This window comes from Anopheles gambiae, chromosome 2 (genome assembly GCF_943734735.2).
Source record: "Anopheles gambiae chromosome 2, idAnoGambNW_F1_1, whole genome shotgun sequence".
Lineage (NCBI taxonomy): Eukaryota > Metazoa > Arthropoda > Insecta > Diptera > Culicidae > Anopheles > Anopheles gambiae.
In genome coordinates, this window is record NC_064601.1 from 58,470,273 (window position 1) to 58,491,560 (window position 21,288).

General features: G+C 34.2%; 1 protein-coding gene across 4 annotated transcripts in view; it reads right to left on the reverse strand.

Annotated features, from left to right (window-relative positions):
* The window catches only part of LOC1272715 (homeobox protein abdominal-B), a 33,210-nt gene extending 21,715 nt beyond the window's left edge, over positions 1-11,495 (reverse strand). Inside the window, exons 1-2 of one of the 4 annotated variants that reach the window (XM_061644321.1) lie at positions 11,400-11,495; positions 10,436-10,633 (exon numbers count right to left, since the gene is read on the reverse strand). In XM_061644321.1, coding sequence (XP_061500305.1) covers positions 10,436-10,451 — 16 coding nt within the window. In that variant the 5' untranslated portion in view covers positions 10,452-10,633; positions 11,400-11,495. Of the gene's footprint in view, positions 1-10,435 lie in introns of all 4 variants that reach the window. The other 3 variants (XM_061644320.1, XM_061644322.1, XM_061644319.1) reach the window with 3 other exon arrangements.
* Positions 11,496-21,288: the final 9,793 nt, after the last annotated feature.

Genomic DNA, 21,288 nt, shown 5'->3' on the forward strand with positions numbered 1-21,288 from the left:
GTAGTATAATCAACGTAGATTCTGTGATTAAGGATGGCAATAAATTGATGTGAACTATCAAATTTGATAGTTCACAGGTTGATTCAAATACACTTAAACCTACAGATGAATTTACGTTATTTTCTACAATTATTGATTATTCCACCAGAATAAAAACAAACAAACAAAAATAGATTATTATCAAATACATGTGATTATGTTCCCTGCCACAATTAAAACTCAGGGTGCGCTTTGGTAGCCATATAACGGGACAAACAAATACGGATCTGTTCGATAGGTGCTCTGTCATCTTTTCCATGTTCCTAGTTTCTGAAAGACCTGTCATGATGCACTTCAAAACACCTTTATTTTCAACTGCCACATATGTGTTGTACCCCGTTATTAAATAACAACCAAGAAAAATACCACTTATGATATTGTAGTCAAATGGTGTATTTTTACCAATTCTAAACTAATGGTATTGTTTACTCGTTTTTTTTAAGATACGGTATTTTCATCCATCCAAGAAAACAGGACAATTTAATGCGTAAATTTTCACGACTTGTGCGCAAAAGCTTTGACCATTACTTAAGCGATGTTATTTTGGTACATAAAATAACAACAACACGTGAAACATAATTGTGCATCTCTCATTTAACAAAATTTCAATTTTTTGAGGATATGCGCTAATATTAATCCGTAGATAAATAGTAGATTCTAAAACAACATAGAACAATTCAAGAATAATTGTTTTTCGTGGCAGATTCACATGAATTTTTATTGAACTTCTTAACATGCCAAATTTTTCCACTTTCACCTACCTGTATATTTTACTTCTTATATTTGGCCTATATACAGGCTTTCGAGACTTAATTCATTACCACGCAGCCGGAGCAAGGAGTCAATCCTTGCTACGGGGGGACGGTCCATTCTAGGCTAGAACCCATGACGGGCATGTTATTGAGTCGTTCGAGTGGGCGACTGTACCACGGGACCGCCCCATATTTTACATTGTAATTAATAATGATGCATTCCATTCAAAAGGAATAATCATTAAACTGTTTTAGGGCCCAAATAAACAATGTAAAGCTGCTATTGAACATTGTTCATCTATAAGTAAACATTTGAAGGTGACAGACAGCACATTACAGGTAAATACCGAACATCACAGACAGAAAGGAATTGGCTGGTTTGTCTTGTTTGATCGAGAGTGTCTAAAAATGCACTTTCATATAGCTTGTTTGTTTAACGTTATTTCGAGTCAGATATCTTGTTCGATTGATGCCACAAGCGCCGCCTTAAACGACGATAACGTCCTCTTGTGTACGAAGATATATTTTTTTTTTTGTATTTATCCAATATATCAACCATATTCACTCTGACTCATAGATGTCGCTAGCTGTCTATGTATGAATTGTTTTTGTATGTAAAGAAACCCGGGGCAAAATGGCCATGTGTGACAAAATGAGCACCTTCAATTTAAGCATTATTTCACTACAAAGATACTTTACAAAGCACAAAATGTATTTATTAGAGTGTTCTATGAGCACCATGTAAGTTTCATAACCCTTACCGCGAGGCCACATGAGGTGAAATATACAGCGAAATGAACTATTTGACAGGCGAAATATCTGACGGATAAAACATCATAGCAAGCAGCTGACATGCAACGTAAACAAATAACGTGTACAAAATCGTAACTAAATCCATCAAATAACTTCAATATCGAGTACTTCGTCAATTTTGAGTCAACAATTTATAATTTCTTGCAATTGGGGAATGTTCTGCTTAAGAATATATTCTTTTTAAGTGAATTTCGAAAGCGGATGTTGTGTCTCCACCAACCCTTTAGCTGTATCTGTCAGATATTTCCCCTGTCAAATAGTTCATTTCGCTGTATATTTCACCTCATGTGGCCTCGTGGTTACATTACAAATAACCAAGAAAATACTAAATAAGATTAAGTAGCATCTCTCTGTTGGTTGGTTGTTGGCCTGCTCACAATAGAGCACATTGATGTGACATGGCCCGGTCAACAAAATTTAGTAGCATATTGGTGTAATTTTTGCCACTTTGAAAATAAACTTGAACCAGAGTCACAGGGATGGTATATTTATAAAGATATGATATTTCTATACAATTTGTCTGAAAAAAGGAAGGCGATTGAATGCGTATTTTTACTAATATAACAAAAAATACAAAAATGCTTTACGTGTAGCAAAATGGGCAGTAACACTTGGGGCAAATGAGCAGATGCTTTGAACATATGGCGCTTGGTGAGGCTATGGTGTTGTATTTATCCCCACAATAATGCCCCAGGCAAAGTTTCAAAAGATTTGATTTTGTAGATTGAATCGTTTAGAAACTGTTTTAATTTTGATAACATATTTTGGTAAGAATTTTAAGGGCTTTCCTGAACAGTAAAACAAAAGGACGAGAATACATTTCACGAAAGTGCGCAAAAGCATAGACCATTACCTAAGCGCAGTTATTGTGGCCCATATTACCCCAGTGTCTTGACGTTTCACAGTTTTTTTACATATCCCCATTTTGCCCTAGAGCTATGCCCATTTTGCCCCGTTTTTTAATAAATTAATAAATAAAACATCACCTTGTATTTCACTCTTTTTTAATGTTTTTGAGTTTTTTTTTTCATTCTATGTGGCAATTTTAATCCATAGATAAATGGTGGAGGCATACAATAATGTAAGAATAATTGTGTTTAGTGGCATATTCAAAGAAATATTCAATAGACTGCTTAACATGCACATTTTGCCCCACTTTCCTAAATATTCCCCAATTTATGCTATTACAGGGTTTCAAGTCAGTTTCGATTGTAAGGGTTTGAGTCTTACACAATTTTACAGCTGTTGAAAAACATATTGGAGGCGATGAATAATTATGTTTACATTCGAATGTGACTAGTAAAACCCTGTAATGTGAACCGGAGGCAATCGCGTATCTCGAATATACGCAAGTCCAATTTCAAGGTGTTCAGTTACATTATAGCAAATATTCGATTATTTTTGCATCAAATGGTAGGTTTTAGCCACTAAATTAGGCCATTAATCTGATTTCAACTGAAGATTATAGTTTTATACACTTTTAAATTGTTTTGTTATAATAATTGTTAAAATAATAATGTTCAATTTGTTAAAATAATAATAATTATCAATAATAAATATTTTTTTTAATTTTGATATTTGGTGAATCAAATAAGTACAATTTTGTTCAAAAAATCGTCAAATTTGAAAAATTGTGTTATACAAAATTGCGTACAGCGTCTATAGATTATTTTGCTTTTGACAATTTGCTTACATAACTGTCACATTTACAAAGCCGTGTGTCTCCGAATCCGCGTATAACAAGCTTATTAGACGATGAAAAGTATGTTTGGTATTTTTCTGTCAAACTTCGGGTTTGATACAGAAAATCCTGCCGTACATGTAAAAAAACATGATTTTTTTTTTGACAATTTAACCCATTTTTTACCTAATTTATTGTTGCCTTGCGCTTTGTCACAAGTTTTTAAAAATTGAAAATCCTCTCCGAAGCAAATGTAATGTAATGCTTGCATAATTTCTAAATTAAAATATTATATAAATGCACAGCGGCCATTTACTGTTTCTAACAACTAAATAATTCTTCTTCGTTAAGCAATACGGCAAAGCCTTCCCTACTGAATAAAAAAAATAATTCTTCTTCTTCTTCTTTTTCTTTGAAACAACAACCGTTGCCGATCAAGGCCTGCCTGTACCACTAATGGGCTTCGCTCTCAATGACTTATTGATTGCAGATGGCAGGATAGGCAATCCTACGTATGGGACACGGTCCTTTCGGGGCTTGAACCTATGATAGTTACGTTGTTAAGTTGTACGAGTTGACGACTGTATTATCAGACCGGACCAAATTACTATCAGATTAGATGATAAACTTTTGAAGATTCACTCTTAAATTGTTTGTTTACGTTTCGTTTGATTTGGATTTGACAGATCGCGCAATTGTAACAAACAAATAAAAACAATTTTGGAGTGAATTTTTTGATGCTTATTATTTAGTGAAAACAAAAACAATTTACGAGTCAAATGACACATCACTGTATAGTTTAAATCTTCCCCTTTCCGTTTTTTTGCATGAAATGTGTAACAATGTATACAAAAATCTAAAATCTACAGTCAAATTTGCACCTCAATAGGGCTGTCACAATAGACGGGTTGGGAATATTAACATTACCTCAGTCCAAATACGTCGTAGGTGTTATAATAAGTTTGACAAAATATGAGTTACATTTTGTTGTTAGCAACAAAATATGCAGTAAACATTGCTATTTGACCTGAAAACTCCTGTATTTAACATTGATTCTATCAGGCGTACAGGCGGTCCCCGAGATACACGGTTAAGGGCCGTGTCTGTGCTTCATCGCATGTGCTGTCAAACGCCTTTTCGTATAATTTTGCGATTATTTGGATGATTTTATTAACATAACAATTATGAAAAATTAAGTAGAGATTGTTCCTACAAAACACCACACATTTAGTTTGACAGATAACATCGGATGCGGCGTCCGACGAAATCAAAAAATTATGATTCCGTCGTACGACGAAATCGCACTCCGACGTTATCTGTCAAATCCCATATAAAATTTTGACAGGCCTTCCGATAAAATCGCATCCGATGGAGCACAGGCACGGGCCTAATGGGGACCGTAAACGGCCGCAAAATACCGCGTATCTCGAATTTCCGCGTAAGTCGAATCTCGTGATTTTCAGCTAAAATATCACTATTTTTCGAATTATTTGATATGATTCTGACTGAATATATCAGTTTTAAACCATTTGAAATAGTTTTTAACATTCGATCAAAACGGAAATTATTTGGCAATTTACAATTGATGTGTCAAATCAGGTTGTGTGTGAGGTTAAATTTGCACGTTTTCGAAGCCTTGAGCTGTCGGCAGAAAATCTCTCGAATGCATCTTCTTGTTCGAGCAATACGGTACCGATTTTTACTTCATCGACTCGAATCTGCCGATGTAACTCGAAGCGGAACGTCGCTAGCAAAACGATACGAAAATGAACATAATGAACGAGCGAGTGAATCTTCTCGAATGCCGAACGCAATATAATAGGCCTGTATATGAATAGAATACTCCGGTATGCCTCACTCGAATGTGCAATACGCAATACCAATTGGAGCACTCTGTATATGCATGCTATATGGAAGGACGGTACAGTGACCGCATTTAATCAAAACCTAAATGAAATAGTACCCTGTAGATCGAAAATGCGAAATCCACCTTGGTCCAATCGTTTGCTAATTGGAATGTAAAGACGTAAAAAAACAGCACAGCAGCGATATCTACAACACAATAATAATGAGAACTAAAATGTTTACCATGCTCCATCAAGACGTTACCGATCCTACAACAGAATATTACATCAATATTATTAATTGCAAACTCAACAAAATCTACGACGCTGTCCTACATCGTTTTGGTCCTATGTTGACTCCAAACGCAATAAAAAAAACCAGCAAACACTGAAATTACATATAAAGGAATAACAGCTACCACTGAGCCTGATATCAATTGTTATCCACACGCTTTTGTAATGCGTTCCAACCTCGTGTTTGTGACCAGGCCGTGTTAATTGAAGCGATTTGCAATACAATGTTATTGACGTACCTGTGATACACATTAACTCAGCAATTGTGGAATCTGCGTTACTTAAACTAAAAATGAGTTTCAATCCTGGGTCAGATGGAATTCAATCAGCATTCCTAAAGAAGTGTGCCAAATCGCGCTCGCCACACTTAGCCAGGCTCTTCCAGAAATCATACTCCTCTGGGATAGTCCCGCATATCTGGAAAACCTCATGGATGACTCCACTGCTAAAAAAGGTGATCCAAAGCTAGGCATGAGTTATCGAGGGATGTTGTATTCAATTGCTAAAATTTTGGAAATAACAATTGCGTTATTTGCCTATTGTTACTCACCACCCAATTATTGCACACTGCGTATTAATTGTTGTTCATCCAAATATTTATAAAACATTCATGAAACCTAGCTTCTCTATGGATATGGAATATTTTTCTCACATATTCCATTAATTTTTTTAAAGAGCTTTTTTTATTTTTTAAATGCATCTGAAAATATTTTCACTCATTTCGATCAAATGGAATGGATTTCTAAATTCGTGTCTAAATTCGTATTTATTTGACCGAGTACATAAGATATGGTTCGACGGCTACCATGGAGCGATCCCAACACGTTACCGTCCTATCGTTCACGCTGCCTGCTTCAGGGATTAGAAACGCTAACTAGAAGACGACAAAATGCTCAAGCGCTGTTTGTAGTTCCGCGGCAATATTGATGAACCAGTTATATTGGAACAATTCAATGTCAATATTCCGAGACCGGCACAACACAACATAGGCATTTCTTCACTCCAAAGTTTAGACACACACAATATGGAGCAAATTGTCATGTGTCAGTGAGCAAAATTAAGTTTAAGTTTATTTTTAACAGATTAATCCCAAAATTGGCTGAGCCATTATTGGTAAATATATAAATAAATAAATAAATAATAAAGAATACATAACAGTTTAATTGATAAACATCAGAGTACAGACATTTCTTACATTCGAAGTGTACAGTCTGTTCGAGCACATGGAAACTTATATAAGCCATATTTCGAAATATTATACCATTGTAATCATTAAAATTTAAAAATAATATCGTATTTTAATTTTCAAACATGTATGCTACGAAACTTTAAAATACCCAGTAGTTCAGATAAATTATTTATTTTTTTCTTTTAGTTGGTGGCAATAAAAAAAGTGTGTATGCTACTTTATTGTAAACTTCTTAAAATAAAATAGTACAAAACCATTTAGAAAAGAATTTTATTAACAAATATAACTTTAAATCAATCATTTGATGTACTCAAGTTTTTGTGCATCTCTTTCTGTTCCATTTTCTAGCCACGCCCTATTTTCATTTCGCTGCCATTTTTGGGGCGGTCGTATGTATGCTTTTATCTTACCAACGAATTCAACGAAAACATAAGGGCCGCCATATTGCGCACGATCCATAAGAATGCAAATGGCTACCACAGGACACATACCACTAACATTAGTACTTCATATCATACTTTCACCGCATTATAACTATTTTGCAAATTTATACTATACTGGGAAATCATGCAGTCCATACGAAGTTTGGAATTATATTGATCAACCGAGTATATTGATCAACCCATCTTTAAGCTTTCATCACGTTTAACACACAATCTTCATAATTACTCTTCAATTCACATAAAGTCACAAAGTGGCTACTTTAAAATTTGTTAAATAAATTCTTAATCAGTTTTATATTCATTGCTTTCGTTTACACATTTGTAGACGATTTTCATGTACAGTGGCAGTCACGTAAAATCGAACATCTCATATTTTCACCTATTATCTAACTTTGCAACGCCCTTGACAGTTCTCTAGACTACTTATAGGAAAGTCAAGGGTGCCGCAATGTCTGATAATAGGTTAAAATAAGAGGTGTCGAACTTTCAGTAGCCACCATTGTATGTCGTTTTTCGTGCAATCTCTTCATGGATGAATCGCAATTTTGTAGCTTGTATACTTAGCTTAGAAAACAAACACCAAGCCAATTTCAAATTGCATATTCAGTTTAGCCAAATTTACCTTAGGCAGACATTCATCTGGAAGATCCTAAAATGTATGCAATATTACGACACTGCCGAAATATTCATCTTAAACTAACAATTCGTTCGAAGAAACTGCACCCTAAAGAGATTTAACTGTAGAACAACAGTAATAAATTTGTTATAGACTTAATATATTTTTTTATAAAACATTCTGGTATATTATTTTTAAACCGAAGTTAATGTTATACCCTTTTACAAGGCAAGTATAATGTGAATCAAGAGGATACTTCAACACTTTCTTCCATAGCACGTCTAGAAACTATTAAAAAAAGCATTTTACTATTAAACTTGAAAAGTAAATAAATATAGAAGTTTGTTAAAATGTTAGCACACACGTTATTTTTAGATTGATTATCGAGCAAACTGTATCTTAATAACAATTTTAATCAAAGTGGACTCCGCAGCGATTATTGGTTGAAGTTATTATTAACCTACAATTAAATCTCCTTAACGCGAATCTTCAAGAGACCGTTAGCTTCGAGCGATATTATGGACAACTAATGAAAGTGCTGCTATGAAGTATCCAAGAAACCGCGGCAGAAACGTGGCATATTTTGACCAATATTTTTCTAATCTGTCATCCAATCCATCTTAGAACCAAATCACATATGCCACTTTGAGTATATTATCCTTAGGGAGACATTCATTTTTAACAGATACAAAAAGTGCAGTGGTGAATTAACACGAGCTGAGGCCCTAAGCGGTCACAAGAAGGTAGGCCTTTCTTAAGTGTAAGCAAGCAGACAATTACATTAATGACATAAAATACATTAAATTTACATTAAATACAATTTGTTTTTTCCTCTTCTATGCATGAAAACAACTAAGTACTGCCGTCGTAAACTTACATCCCAATCAAAGAAAAACGATACAAATCGAACAAAACTAGTTGCATCTTATTAACATTTGATTTCCAGATGCATTAACAAGCAAAGAACTTAAACACCCTATACAAATATTGAAAGCGCCTCTCACAATCAAATCAAATAAATAATTAGTATTGGCTTGATTGGCCCCTGAAAACATCATAAAAGTTAGAAAAACAACAAAAAACAATAAATCACACTTAAAAAAGATTATCCAACTCAGTCTGGTGGTGCAAAGAGTAACGAATTGTGAAACGCACTGTTTATGAGAACAACAAATATTTGCTCTTCATACGAACCGTTGTGTTGTTTATTCATGGTGTGGAAATTATTTTTTGTCATCGAAACATTTTTACTCGAAATGTGGTTCAATTTTTAGTTTTAAGTTTTCTGTCACATTCATATAAAAAGTTTTTGAATACATTCTAGTTATAAATGGAATAAGTTATTACAGAACATATGCTTCCAAAACAAACTATTAGTTTTAGTTGTATTCCTAAAATGCATTTTGTGTTGTATTTGCTTCATTTGCTTCATGACATTCCGAATACAGATCCATTTACTATATTTAGACCATTAAAGTTTGGACCATAGAAAACAAAACTATTTGTCGATACGTGAATTTTGAAACCTAACAAATGTAGAACGCAAAACTTATAGTCATAGTCATATAGTCCATTGAGTTATGGAAAATCTAACCCGGATCTCAAATGTATTTCCACTGACAGGCTAAAATATTCAGCATTTTTAAACCATCAAGTGGACCAAAAGCAGGAAACATCATAAAACATGGTAAATATTTCAATATTTGTTAAAAAAAAAGTTTGTTGCGTTTCCGTTCCTGTCTTCACCTCTAGCTGGCATTTACGGGCCACATTACAACGAGGTCAAATAAAGTTCAACAGTCTAATGGTTTATTGTTCCCAAGGTTGAAAAGGGTTCAAAATCGTATTGCCGCCGAAATTTTCAAAGGATTGTTTAATTAGGTTCTACACTTTTTTTACCACAATACTTTTTTTTACTCTACTTTAGTAATCCTTTCAGGTCATGTAGTTGTAAAGTGGTGTAACCAATGGTCATAGCAAGGTCATCGCTTTACCAAAGATGTTAAAATTTTCAGATTTTTGTTGCATTTATAATACTGCATGTACGTATATATGAATAACAAAAGTTACAGTCAAATAAACTGAGATGGTTTAGCAAACCTTTTATTTTAGCTTTAGTTATTCATGTACAGTTCATCTTTACTCACGTTCCTTGTCCTCTAAATTCAGGCTCGAGCATAAACTTCAATTATTTCTAGAACAAATTTATTCCCCTTTTGTACACCAATGTACTAAATTTGTACGAGTTAAATTATTTTAGATATTTTAAACAGGCCAAAAGTACATTCTCTCCACAATATTTGTTCTTTTTATTGCTCTCAAAAATATGTTATCTTTATGTTTATATTTCAAATAATGTTGTTACAATATGTTTTCAACAATCATTCGATGTATCTATTTTGTTGTTGCAGTACTGAACATCGTAAAATAGACAAGCAACCATTAAGAGAAGTTTGTAGAGTTTGGATGCCAATAAAGCAATTCAAAATATCGCGTAATATGTATGTGTTATTTACATAAAATAATTCATGAACTGAAGCTACATTGAAAAATAAATATACCTAAACACTGTAAAAAAATATTTACTTTAATTGCAATAATTGCAACAAAAACCTAAAATTTTCAGCAAGAGTTTTAGCTGGAGTGAACTTGTGCATAACTTTTATTTTTCAAACTATGCTTTTCAAATAAATTTATTTGATTTACTCGCTTTTATTCAGTTTTCACCCTGTTCAGTAACTGTATGAGCTATAATGACACTTACCCTTTTTTATAATCATTTTTGACAATGGTGTGTACTTGTTTTATGACACAACCTCTTTCGCGTATCACCAAATATAATCACAATTCTATTTTTTAGTTCTTCTTAAACTATGCATTACATCTTAACATTTAGCCCAAATAAGTTGAAAAAGGCTCAAATCTTCTTTTGTTTAACTTTTACACTTTTCACAATCATTCACTGCCATATTTAGGTTTAACGCTTTACCAATCATACAATATGTGTATATACCTTATGTATATACACATATGGTATGTGTATACCACATAAATAACATATAACACGCTATACCACACGTGAATGTAGCGTGAGCCATGAGTTTTATTAGTTTATTATGTTTGTTAATGTTTATGATGGGATATTTGCTACCATTGTTTTTGACACATATCACAAAGCGTTTCCATCAAGACGTAATTGTTTTATGCTGACATTGTATTATGTTGATGCACACGTAATATTGCATTCACAATTTCAGGTGAGGTTTTTCACATTGATGTTAGCTTTCATATCTTTCAAATTCATCTTGAAAGATGTTGTAGAATAATTCTAAGAGACCAATTTAAGTTTTTTTTTATAAATTTATAATAGCATGTCTCCGCAAAATATTAGATCATGGTTATGATTTTCATTTGTTTGTTAGTTTGATCTATATGATGCTTGATTCGTTCACAATTATGCATATACTATACTGCACTCATTTTAAAAACAACTTTTTAATCGTTTTATTTATTCTCTAACGCCACTTTCACGATTAACCTGGCTTTATAAATAGCACTTATTCCGTTTGGTTGTTTTGATATATTTCTATGATTCCGTCACACTAGCTGTGTATTGGCTCATACTTGTTCACCATTATTAAATGATTATGGGATTGGCGATGTAAATAAAAATTTTATGGAACATCATCATCACCGTCGGGAAAACCCGTAAAAAACAGTACGACTACCAGCACACCCCGTATCAGACCAGACTGCCTCAATGACTGCACTCGTTCAACTGAAGCCAACAGCGAGCAGGTTTAACCGCATGACCGAAGTAACATGTCCAAGCAAAAGGACTCACTGTCAAACTCTTCAACCTGGAGTCTCTGTCTAGCTGTTCCGACAGCTCAACGAATTAAACACCCGTCAGCTCCCCAACGACACGTGTACCATACGCCCGACCGTCTCCACGAAGGACCATCATCATCATCACAGTAGGTATTATGTTTTTTTTCTTACCATTCCGCATCCCATCGTTGTACTGATCGGTAGGACGTCGTTCTTTGTGGCATCCTATGTGTGGCTGGTGCTCTCTTTCTCTCGTTGGTGTACTGGGAATGAGTTTTTTCTGACAAACACTTATTTATTCTTACTCGGCGCAAACATTTCTTTGCTCCAAGCTTTACATGACCATTATAACTCCAAACGTCGAACGAACACACACAAACGTAAAACCATATAAACGTTATAGAACATGTGACAACCTAACATGAAGAGCATCGTGGGAAGAACCATCTCCAAGTAATTCGCGTACACATGATCACGCTATTGACTTCAGTTAAGCATTTTAAAAATATAGCACGCCTACGATGCTTTTTCCCTTTTTTGTTGTTGTCATTTTTTTGTTTCTTTCAACGTCTTCTAGTTGAAAAAAGGATTTTTATTAAAATGATGTTATTATTCCTTATGTACGCTTTCACTAAGCATTTACGCACTCACAAACATACTTTCAAACCACTACAGCCACGGCATTGGATTTCAGCCTTTTTGAACATGCGCATTATGTTCACCCACATGCCTATCACTCTAAAAGCACACCCCAGAAAGTAAAACATGCAAAGTGAGCCTTTCCGATGAAGAAATATTTCACTAAATTATTAACTAATGTGAAATACTTATTGAACGTAATAAAGCATCCCATTTATCATAAATTGCACCAAGAACTGTTAGTAATTCTTAGTTTTAATTTCACCCAAATGTTACTCTATCAGTAGTAACATTTATCTTTACATTCTATTCATATTTAACCATTAACTCTTTGATTCTGGTGTTTTGTTTGTTGCTGTTACTATAAGAAATTAATGAAAACGTGAACTCACTTTGAGTCGTCGATTCAATTTTCTTAGTGCTTAATTTTTACTTTAACTCTATTTTGTTTAACTAAATATATACACACAGCACTTTATGATTGAATATTTTCGACATTTACCAAAGGTTCCATTATTTATTTTATTTTATATCCTAGCATTTACATTCGTATCCAAACATACGTGCCTTATACAAGTTTATAAGACTTAATTAAATCACGTTATAGAATAGTATTAAATACTTGCAAAAAGGAGACTCCTGATCGGAAACGAATTACGCCCGGGTTTTACTTAAGCTTTCAGGTCTAATTTTACTCTATGGCATGTTATATATTAGGTTACATTCTTTTCCAGCGCTACAACCACTTTGATATTACTTATTAGGAGCTATTCATAAATTACACTACCCAGAGAAAATGTTTCAATCCACTCGCACTTTGCATTTTATTTGGTCTAACAACTGTAGTCAATTTAGACACACTTTTTTTGATAATGTGTGTTTTTGTGTTCTTAAACTCATTGAATCACATATAGCCCCTGTGAAACATAAATAGAAACCCTATTGGAGCTGTAGTTTATTTGCCAAACTTTGAAAACCAGCTATCTCATTTGTTTACTCAAAAACAGAATACCACTCCTACCTTTAGGAGGATTGTTTCATTAAAAATTTACGTCTATAAGCGAAAGGCCACGGGAGTGACAAAATGCTGACAAATTTTTCAAAATGTGAGCTTTTGTCACTTTTTTGAGCTTTTGTCAAAATTTTGTGACCTGGAGCAGCCAGGAAAAAAAGTTGACAAAAGTTGACAAAATTTGACGTTCGTGAAAAAGCGTAAACAAACAGCTATTTGGCGCAGTTGTGACCCATTGTTATGATAATAATGCTAAAATGCATGATTCTAATTGATTTATGTACCTAGTTAGTGCTTCTTAAACAAAATATCTATGATATTCAGATGTTGGAGCTTTTTGTCGTTCTTGTGTATGTTTTTGGTGCGGCCACGAGAAAAGCTCTTTTTTGCAGTTGACAAGCAATTTTGACAAAGTTGAAAAATTTTTCAACATTTTTTCAGCCCCGTGGCCACGCGCTATATGAGTAACTTGTTGTCAAGTTGTACGCCTTCACAGCCCGTGAAAAAACATTTCTCATTGTGTGTAGGCGTTTTGAAAGATCTCTTCTATATTTATAATAATTGCATAACCGATTAGTATATTCATGCACCTAAAATAATCATCTGTTCGCCTATAAGGAATCATTACAGATTTTTAGCACTCTCTGATATGCTTTTAAACAATACAATTAGGAAAACATCTATATAGTCTGTTTCTGAGGTACGCAGTTAACTTTCGTGGATTTGGTGAAACGCGTAATTACAAATTTCATCCAAACTGTTTATATGTCAAATCGATACAATTTGCTCCTTGAGCTTTCCAATGCTAAAAACAATAACATTTGTCTAAAGCAGCGGTCGGCAAACTTTTGAGGCAATGGGCCAACTTTAGTAAATGATCGAGTGCCGCGGGCCAGGAGAATGCGGTTTTTTTTATTATTGCGCTTAAATTATTACATTTTATTCTTTTAGAAACATTTTAGGTATTATTGTTGTTTTTCTGTAACTATATCATCCTAGTATGGTGCAAAATTAAAGATACCTTCTTTAAAAACCAATTGTAATTTTTAATCACTTTACAATCAGCAATAGATGGCCAAAACTTTGATCAGTCAAAAAACTACAAAAAGAGATCAATATAGCTTCTTGAAGACCCCTTCTTCCCACGCCGTAAAAAATTGAAGATATTCCGGGGATGATACAAAAGTCTGAAAGGCTGAAAAATTATCGAAGCAAACATAGATTCAGTAAAACATTTTAAAAATGCTTTATGGACAAGTCATGCCATGTCAGATAAATTGATAACTGATTCCTTATGAAAAAGCTCTTTGGCAATCGTTGTACTCGTAAACAGCAACAGTGTGGAATCGTCGTTCTCGTTAAAACAACAAGGGTTTTTTTATTATATGTTTTTGCTTTCAAATACGATCAAAAATATCCCTAAACAAATTTAAAGAAAAACCCACTGATTTGTGTGAAATTAAGAATAACGATTAAAACATAACAAAACAAATATCTCGTGAAAATGTATGGAGCTGTTTCACTATATTTAAAACATTGTTTTGCATGCTTTGCGTTGGCGAAAGTCAAATGCTCTCCCATCGCAAAGTCGCATGCAAAACTTTAAATAAATTTATTGCAACCAGTCTTTAGTGCATCACATCAATATAAAATTTCGTGTGCGATTTCCTTCAAACCGAAAGTCTTATTGTCGTGTTGAAACAATGTTAACCGTTATGTAATTTAACGTTGCATTTACAAAATTGACCAATTCATGGGATTATCATAGGATTATCTTCACCCGTTCTAACTAATTGTTAATTGCACTTTGAATAGTAGTATCCCATGAGACAACAGGCAACCTCTATCAGTCACTTCACCTTGACACCTCTATCAGTCAAACTCTAACCATGATGACCAAAAAAGTAAACCAACCAACTTAGAAGCGTGCGTGATCAACGAATGACACCCCGTAGCGTCTTAAATGGACTGCATACATAAGTTTTTCGTCGCATGATAACGTTTCTGCGTTTTGGGGTTCCAAAAAAGCTAAAAATGAAGACAGAGGTACAAGTGGCTCCATTACTGGGTTATCTGGGCCGGGAGATCGATGCAACCCGCCAAACAGTGAAATAGTACTTGGGAAACATAAACACATATATCAGGAAGCAGAAATCGCGTCCACTGATTTCGCAATGGCAAACAGTGACGCCAAAACTTAATGCGTTCGTATTAGGTGAGTTTCGGCAAAATTTCGACATGAAACCCTAGCTCTACTCTAACAATTCTGTCGCGAAAACTTAGGATGCCTATAGGCATGTATTCGTCCATCGTGGAGAAAATTCCGAATAATTGATGAACAGCAACTCCCAAAGTCTTAGATTTATTTGTCCAAGGAAGCTTAAATAACTACCTTTCAAATGATGTACATGTAAAGAAATTATCTCTCCTAGTTTTTGTTCTACAGCCAGCCGAAAAAAGGCTATTGTTTCCATGTAAACGTTACGGGGATATTGATCACGAGTTCGAACATACCAAACGATCCGTCATTCCATAGTACTTTAACTAAAGTTGAAAGAGTACGATGGTATAAAATGTTATTCTAAAAGATATACAGTAATGTGTATACGAATAGTTTCTTTCCATCTTTCAAAATCAGTCAAAACCTTTCGCGGAATGTTGCGGCGGGCCGCATTTGGCCCCCGAGCCGGACTATGCCGAACGCTGGTCTAAAGTGATTCTCCAAGGGATGGACAGCATAGAGAAAAATTCATGATAAGGAAAAATTATCAAAGTGTTGAAATGGAGTCTGACTGACATTGAAAAAATCTAACATCCATTAACCGATGTTTTTGTTAACTGCCATTCTAAAATGTATGAAATATGGAAGATACAAAAATATATGGAATATGAGAGGACTTTCCAATCTAAGGAACTAACGATAACGCTATATGAACAAAAATAAATAAACATAAATACTATGTATTTTATTTTCATTAAAGAGCACCATCTTGAATTTTACCTTGTTCTTCTTATTCTTCTTTGACACAACAACCGCTGTCGGTCAAGGCCTGCCTGTACCTACTAATGAAGTGAGCTTGGCTTTCAGTGACTTATTGTTACCATAGCAGGATAGCCAGTCCTACGTATAGGGGCACGGTCTATTCGGGTCTTGAACCCATGACGGACAAGTTGACGACTGTACCACTAGACCGGCCTTACCTTAATCCGGCCATAGACCGGAATTTTACCTTAATTACTTATAATATGATTTCGAACCTCTCTCTTCTCCTGTCTAACAAATCATTACGTTTCTTTTGGCCATCATTCGGCCGTTCCCTACGAGAACAATTTGACGAGTGTTGCCTAATGCCTATGCTGACAAACAGTTAAACCCATCGCAAGTACCCTATATATATAAATATATATATATATATATATATATATATATATATATATATATATATATATATATATATATATATATATATATATATATATATATATATTATAGAAAATATTATAGAAAATACAAAAACAATATACAATGGCTCAACATGAATCAACATGACGAAAAAACTACACTTTATACTATATCTTTCCAAATTTTAGATTTATAAACATATGTTTTAGTTATTTATATGCATATATGCATATGTATCAGCACATTAGCGGTAATGGAACCAATTATTTAATGCTTTATACCATTTATGCAGAAAAGAGTCTCCCGCCACTGGATTCAACTCGTTATGCGAGGTTCTCCTGTATTTTTTTTTTTTCGTAATGATTTACACATTCATCAAACCATATAAGTATGTAATGTAGTGATTCATTCAACTACATTACTACTACTACTGCTCTAAAATGTATAACTATTGTCTGCTAAAATATGATACACATGATTATGAATAATAAATATTTTTCACGAAAGCTTCATGAGGGTCGTTAACTTTCTTATAAAACATTTAATAACCAAGACCATATTTACTCTAAGACAGGGCTCTCCAAACTTTTCAGCACGCGGACCGCATTGCTTCAAAAATAACTATGTTGAGGGCCATTTGACGCTACCTTTACATGATGAGTGAACGTTTAAATCTCGTTTTTACAACAAAATACTAACGATACTTGTACAGTTTCGTGTTACTAAAGCTTGATTTTTGTCTAAGAAAAATAAAAAATACATTTTTATTTGAATATCTCATAATAGCGTAACATTTATATTAACTCTGACAAAGTCATCGTGGGTCGCATTATAAGCTCTTGAAGGCCGCATGCGGCCCGCGGTTCTATAAGATTTATCAAAAATATACACATCAACAACATGTAATTTTTAATATTTACAAATAACAACAAAACCTCCTGAATAAAACAACACAACTTCTCTAAACATATTCGTAAGCAATACCAGCATGTGAAGAAAATTGTTTTTGAGGTCTAAATAAACAATAATTTAAAGTATTAAATAGCCTGCATAATTGGTTAAACAGGGCGTGACCAGTGATGGCGTTACTTACTTGACAACGTGTCAAAATTGGTTTTGGTATCAACCCATTTTCCTTACTTAACAATGGTCTACTTCAGATTTTGAAAATGATTCAAAACATTAAAGAAAACGTATATGCACCCATTTTTGTTGCGAATTATAATTATCTGAAACAGTTGAAACCACATCACATTTACAGCTAAGATCCGTAGTAAATTTTTCAATTAAAAAAATTGGATGTTAATTCGAATGTAAAAGTTAATCTAGTTAAAAAAATATTATTGTAGTCATTGAAGCTATAGTCAAACTACTTTTATGAGAACAAATCAGTTGTGTTGATAAAGTATCGCAGGCCGTACATGGAATCATGATAGGCTCGCCAATTTAACTAGAGAGTTACTTCTAAGTTAACCATAACCATTCTAAGTCAGAACCTATAATACTGTTCTCGTACTGACCATTGATATTCCGTTTACATGGTAAAACAAAGTAAGTCTGATAAATTGGTAAAAGATGCGCGGTCATGCCGGACTGTACAGGCTCTCGAGACTCAGTACCACGCAACCAGATAGTCAGTCCTTTCTAAGAGAGGACGATCCATCCTGGTCTTGAACCTATAACGAGCATGTTGTTAAGTCTTGCGAGTGAGCTGTAAGCTGTTTGATTGAATATACACACCTATTTGTACTGAAAAAAATATACTGAAAGAAGCTACAGCTGAATTTAGAAACTGTTCTTTTATAATATATAAAAAAAATCAACTTCGTCAATGGCCACATCCAGACGTAGTATTATTCAAAGCAGCAGCCCTAACAAAATCACATCTATCGATCGATTCCCATCAGGATCGTCGTCAAATTGACGATCATATATATCTCATGTTAGCAATAATTCTAAACGACCGCTTATTTTCCACTAAAAGTAAGCAACCGCTGAACAATAAACGACTAAACGGTCACACGAATGTAGACCTTTTTTAAGAGCGAAAATTTGTATGAAGAATTCTAAACCAGAGAAGAATTGCGAAGCAAATTTACTTGTGAACAGGGGGTTCCTTTTCTAGGGGCCTCATGCAGCTGCTTAGTTTGCGAACTACTTAATCCCTGATAATCAATCACCTATTGTGAAGCGCTTGCTTGTTGGATCAATTAAAACCTTCATACAAACGGGATTTTTTTTGCTTAAACTAGCTGTTTTCATGTTTTTATTGAGTTGTGGTGATCATTTTCATGAAATAGTAGTGATATCAGTGCAATCAATGTATTACGTCGTTCAATAAATGAAAAAATACAAAATATTTAAATTTTGACCATTTTGATTCCGTCCTTCAAGTCCATTTTTTTTTATCATTCTTAGCCATATCTGTAAGAAAATGATTGAAAATGATGATTGGAAAAAGATTAGTGGTGAACGGACCGTATCGTCTGTCGAGGCTTTATTAATTTACTACAATTAATATTCATTTGGCGTTCATTTGCATCATCAGCAATTCACACTCCTTGATGACAAAAAGTAGCATTCTATTACTACAATCTACGATAGTCTTCTCCAATTGTCCTGTCCAATCGACGTATTTTGAATAATAAAAAAATTCTAATAATTTGGCTACTTGCAAAACATCTCATCCAAGTGCAAGGCATTCATTCTGCGTACCTCGCATGTGCGGTCTTAAAGTCAACCTATAATTGTTGGCGTACTTGTAACAATGAAAACAACCCGATTAAATGCTCCACAACCATTCTACGACAAAACATATCTTCGTATCGTATATTATATTTTCAAAAACAAAATACGATTAATACAGAACCAAAAATATAAATAAAATTAAAGCCAAACTAAACCCACTTAAAACAGATTTTTTTTTTTTCAATATTTTGGGAAGGGCTCTAATCACCATGATCGTAAAATAGTGACATAGAGATAGCTATATCGATTCTTTGCTCTTTGATTTATTTGATCTACCGATGTCGTTGATTACGGATGCGTTGATCCTTGAGTCATAAGTAGAAAACCTTTTGGTCTGTATATGTGTATGTTTTTTTTACATGGAGGGGGAATCTTCTTAGACATCGCATGGTGTTGACGTGGATTCTTACCCAGCAAACCACCTCCTTGGGCCCCAGGTGAAGCCTTTGTCCACAAAAACCCATGATATATGTGAGGAAAAAATAAACCCACATTGCTAGCAGTCCCGTGATGGCGATGGCTTTCAAGATAGGATGAACATTGTACAATCGAGGATTAGACGGCAGATCTCTTTCATCCAAAAAAACAATATCAAATTCTGATTCTTCGTTCCGTTTCACGCTATACGCTGGATGCAAATTCTTCCTTTAAACTTGAATCTCCTACGAGCACTGAAAATACGAACTCAAAGCTAAGCCATTTATTTTCCTATCTACCTACGTTAAACGAATTCTCACCGATCTTGTGGACTTTATTCCATTCTTCTTTTTTCTTTCCTGCATTTTGGAATACTTTCCACATTCTTTCTGTAGCAGTAACATCAACCACTAATGGGATGGGGATGAACACACACATACACACACACACACACACACACACACACACACACACACACACACACACATCCCTTTACTTCCCCTTCTTCGTTTTGACTATTCTTACGTAAGTTGATGGAAGACATTTTGTTCCATATCGCGTTAATAAATGTCCAGACAAAACACTTACTAACGAGCTTATGTTTCAAAGAAAAAGATTCTGATCATTAAAATGCTTATTCTATTCTTACAGGGTCTCCCAACTCACTTTCAAATTTAAACATTGTTCTTCACCGCGTGCAAAATGTTATTCCACTTCATTCTGATATTTCATTTCCATCATGATAATTTTTCATTTCTTCTGCATGATATTTAATACTTCAACGGTTTGCTGCCAACGTTTTTCACTAGGGTTTAAGTGGAATCTCTTCATTCGTTGACAAGTGAAGTGTTGAAAATCATGCTAAAAAAAATAAAAATTATTATGATGGAAATGAAATATCTCACTTATATGGAATAACTTCTTACACGTGAAAAACAATGTTTAAATGCCAAGGGACATTTCCGCACTCACAAGTGTAAATTTTAATTTCACTAGCGCATCTGGTGGCGTCCAGCGCAAGCTAGAGGTCGGTATAATGTATGAATCAAAATTATTCTTACTTGATGTCTCATTATGTTTCGACCATGCATCTATATACCATTTGAAATGTTGATCAACGTCCATAAATTGCTACGTTAAATGTTGTTGTAGGACAAATCGCGTCAGTAATTGTGGCCAATTGTGGCAAAAAATAATGGCCATTCTTGGCGCATTTGCCCTTTTATTGTGGTTTTGTCCCAACAAAAACATCGCCTCATCTGACCGTTCAAATAGACATAGAGCGTCAACGTCTCATGCGACAAAAGGTAGCTCAATTTTACAAACAGAGCTACTTGTCTCGTGTGATATTTCTGCTTCATGCGAAACAATCCAATGATTCAGTTTATTTACGAGCCAGATTAATGCCAAACGCTAAACATAATTTTGAACAAAGTTCAATTTAATTTTTTCGTGTGTTTTAAAATTGATTGACAGGGTTAAATGAGCTACTTTGATCATCGCGGAGTGGAACTTTGTATCAAAAACCAGAAAAAATTAGCTACTTTTTGTAGCACGAGACGTTTTC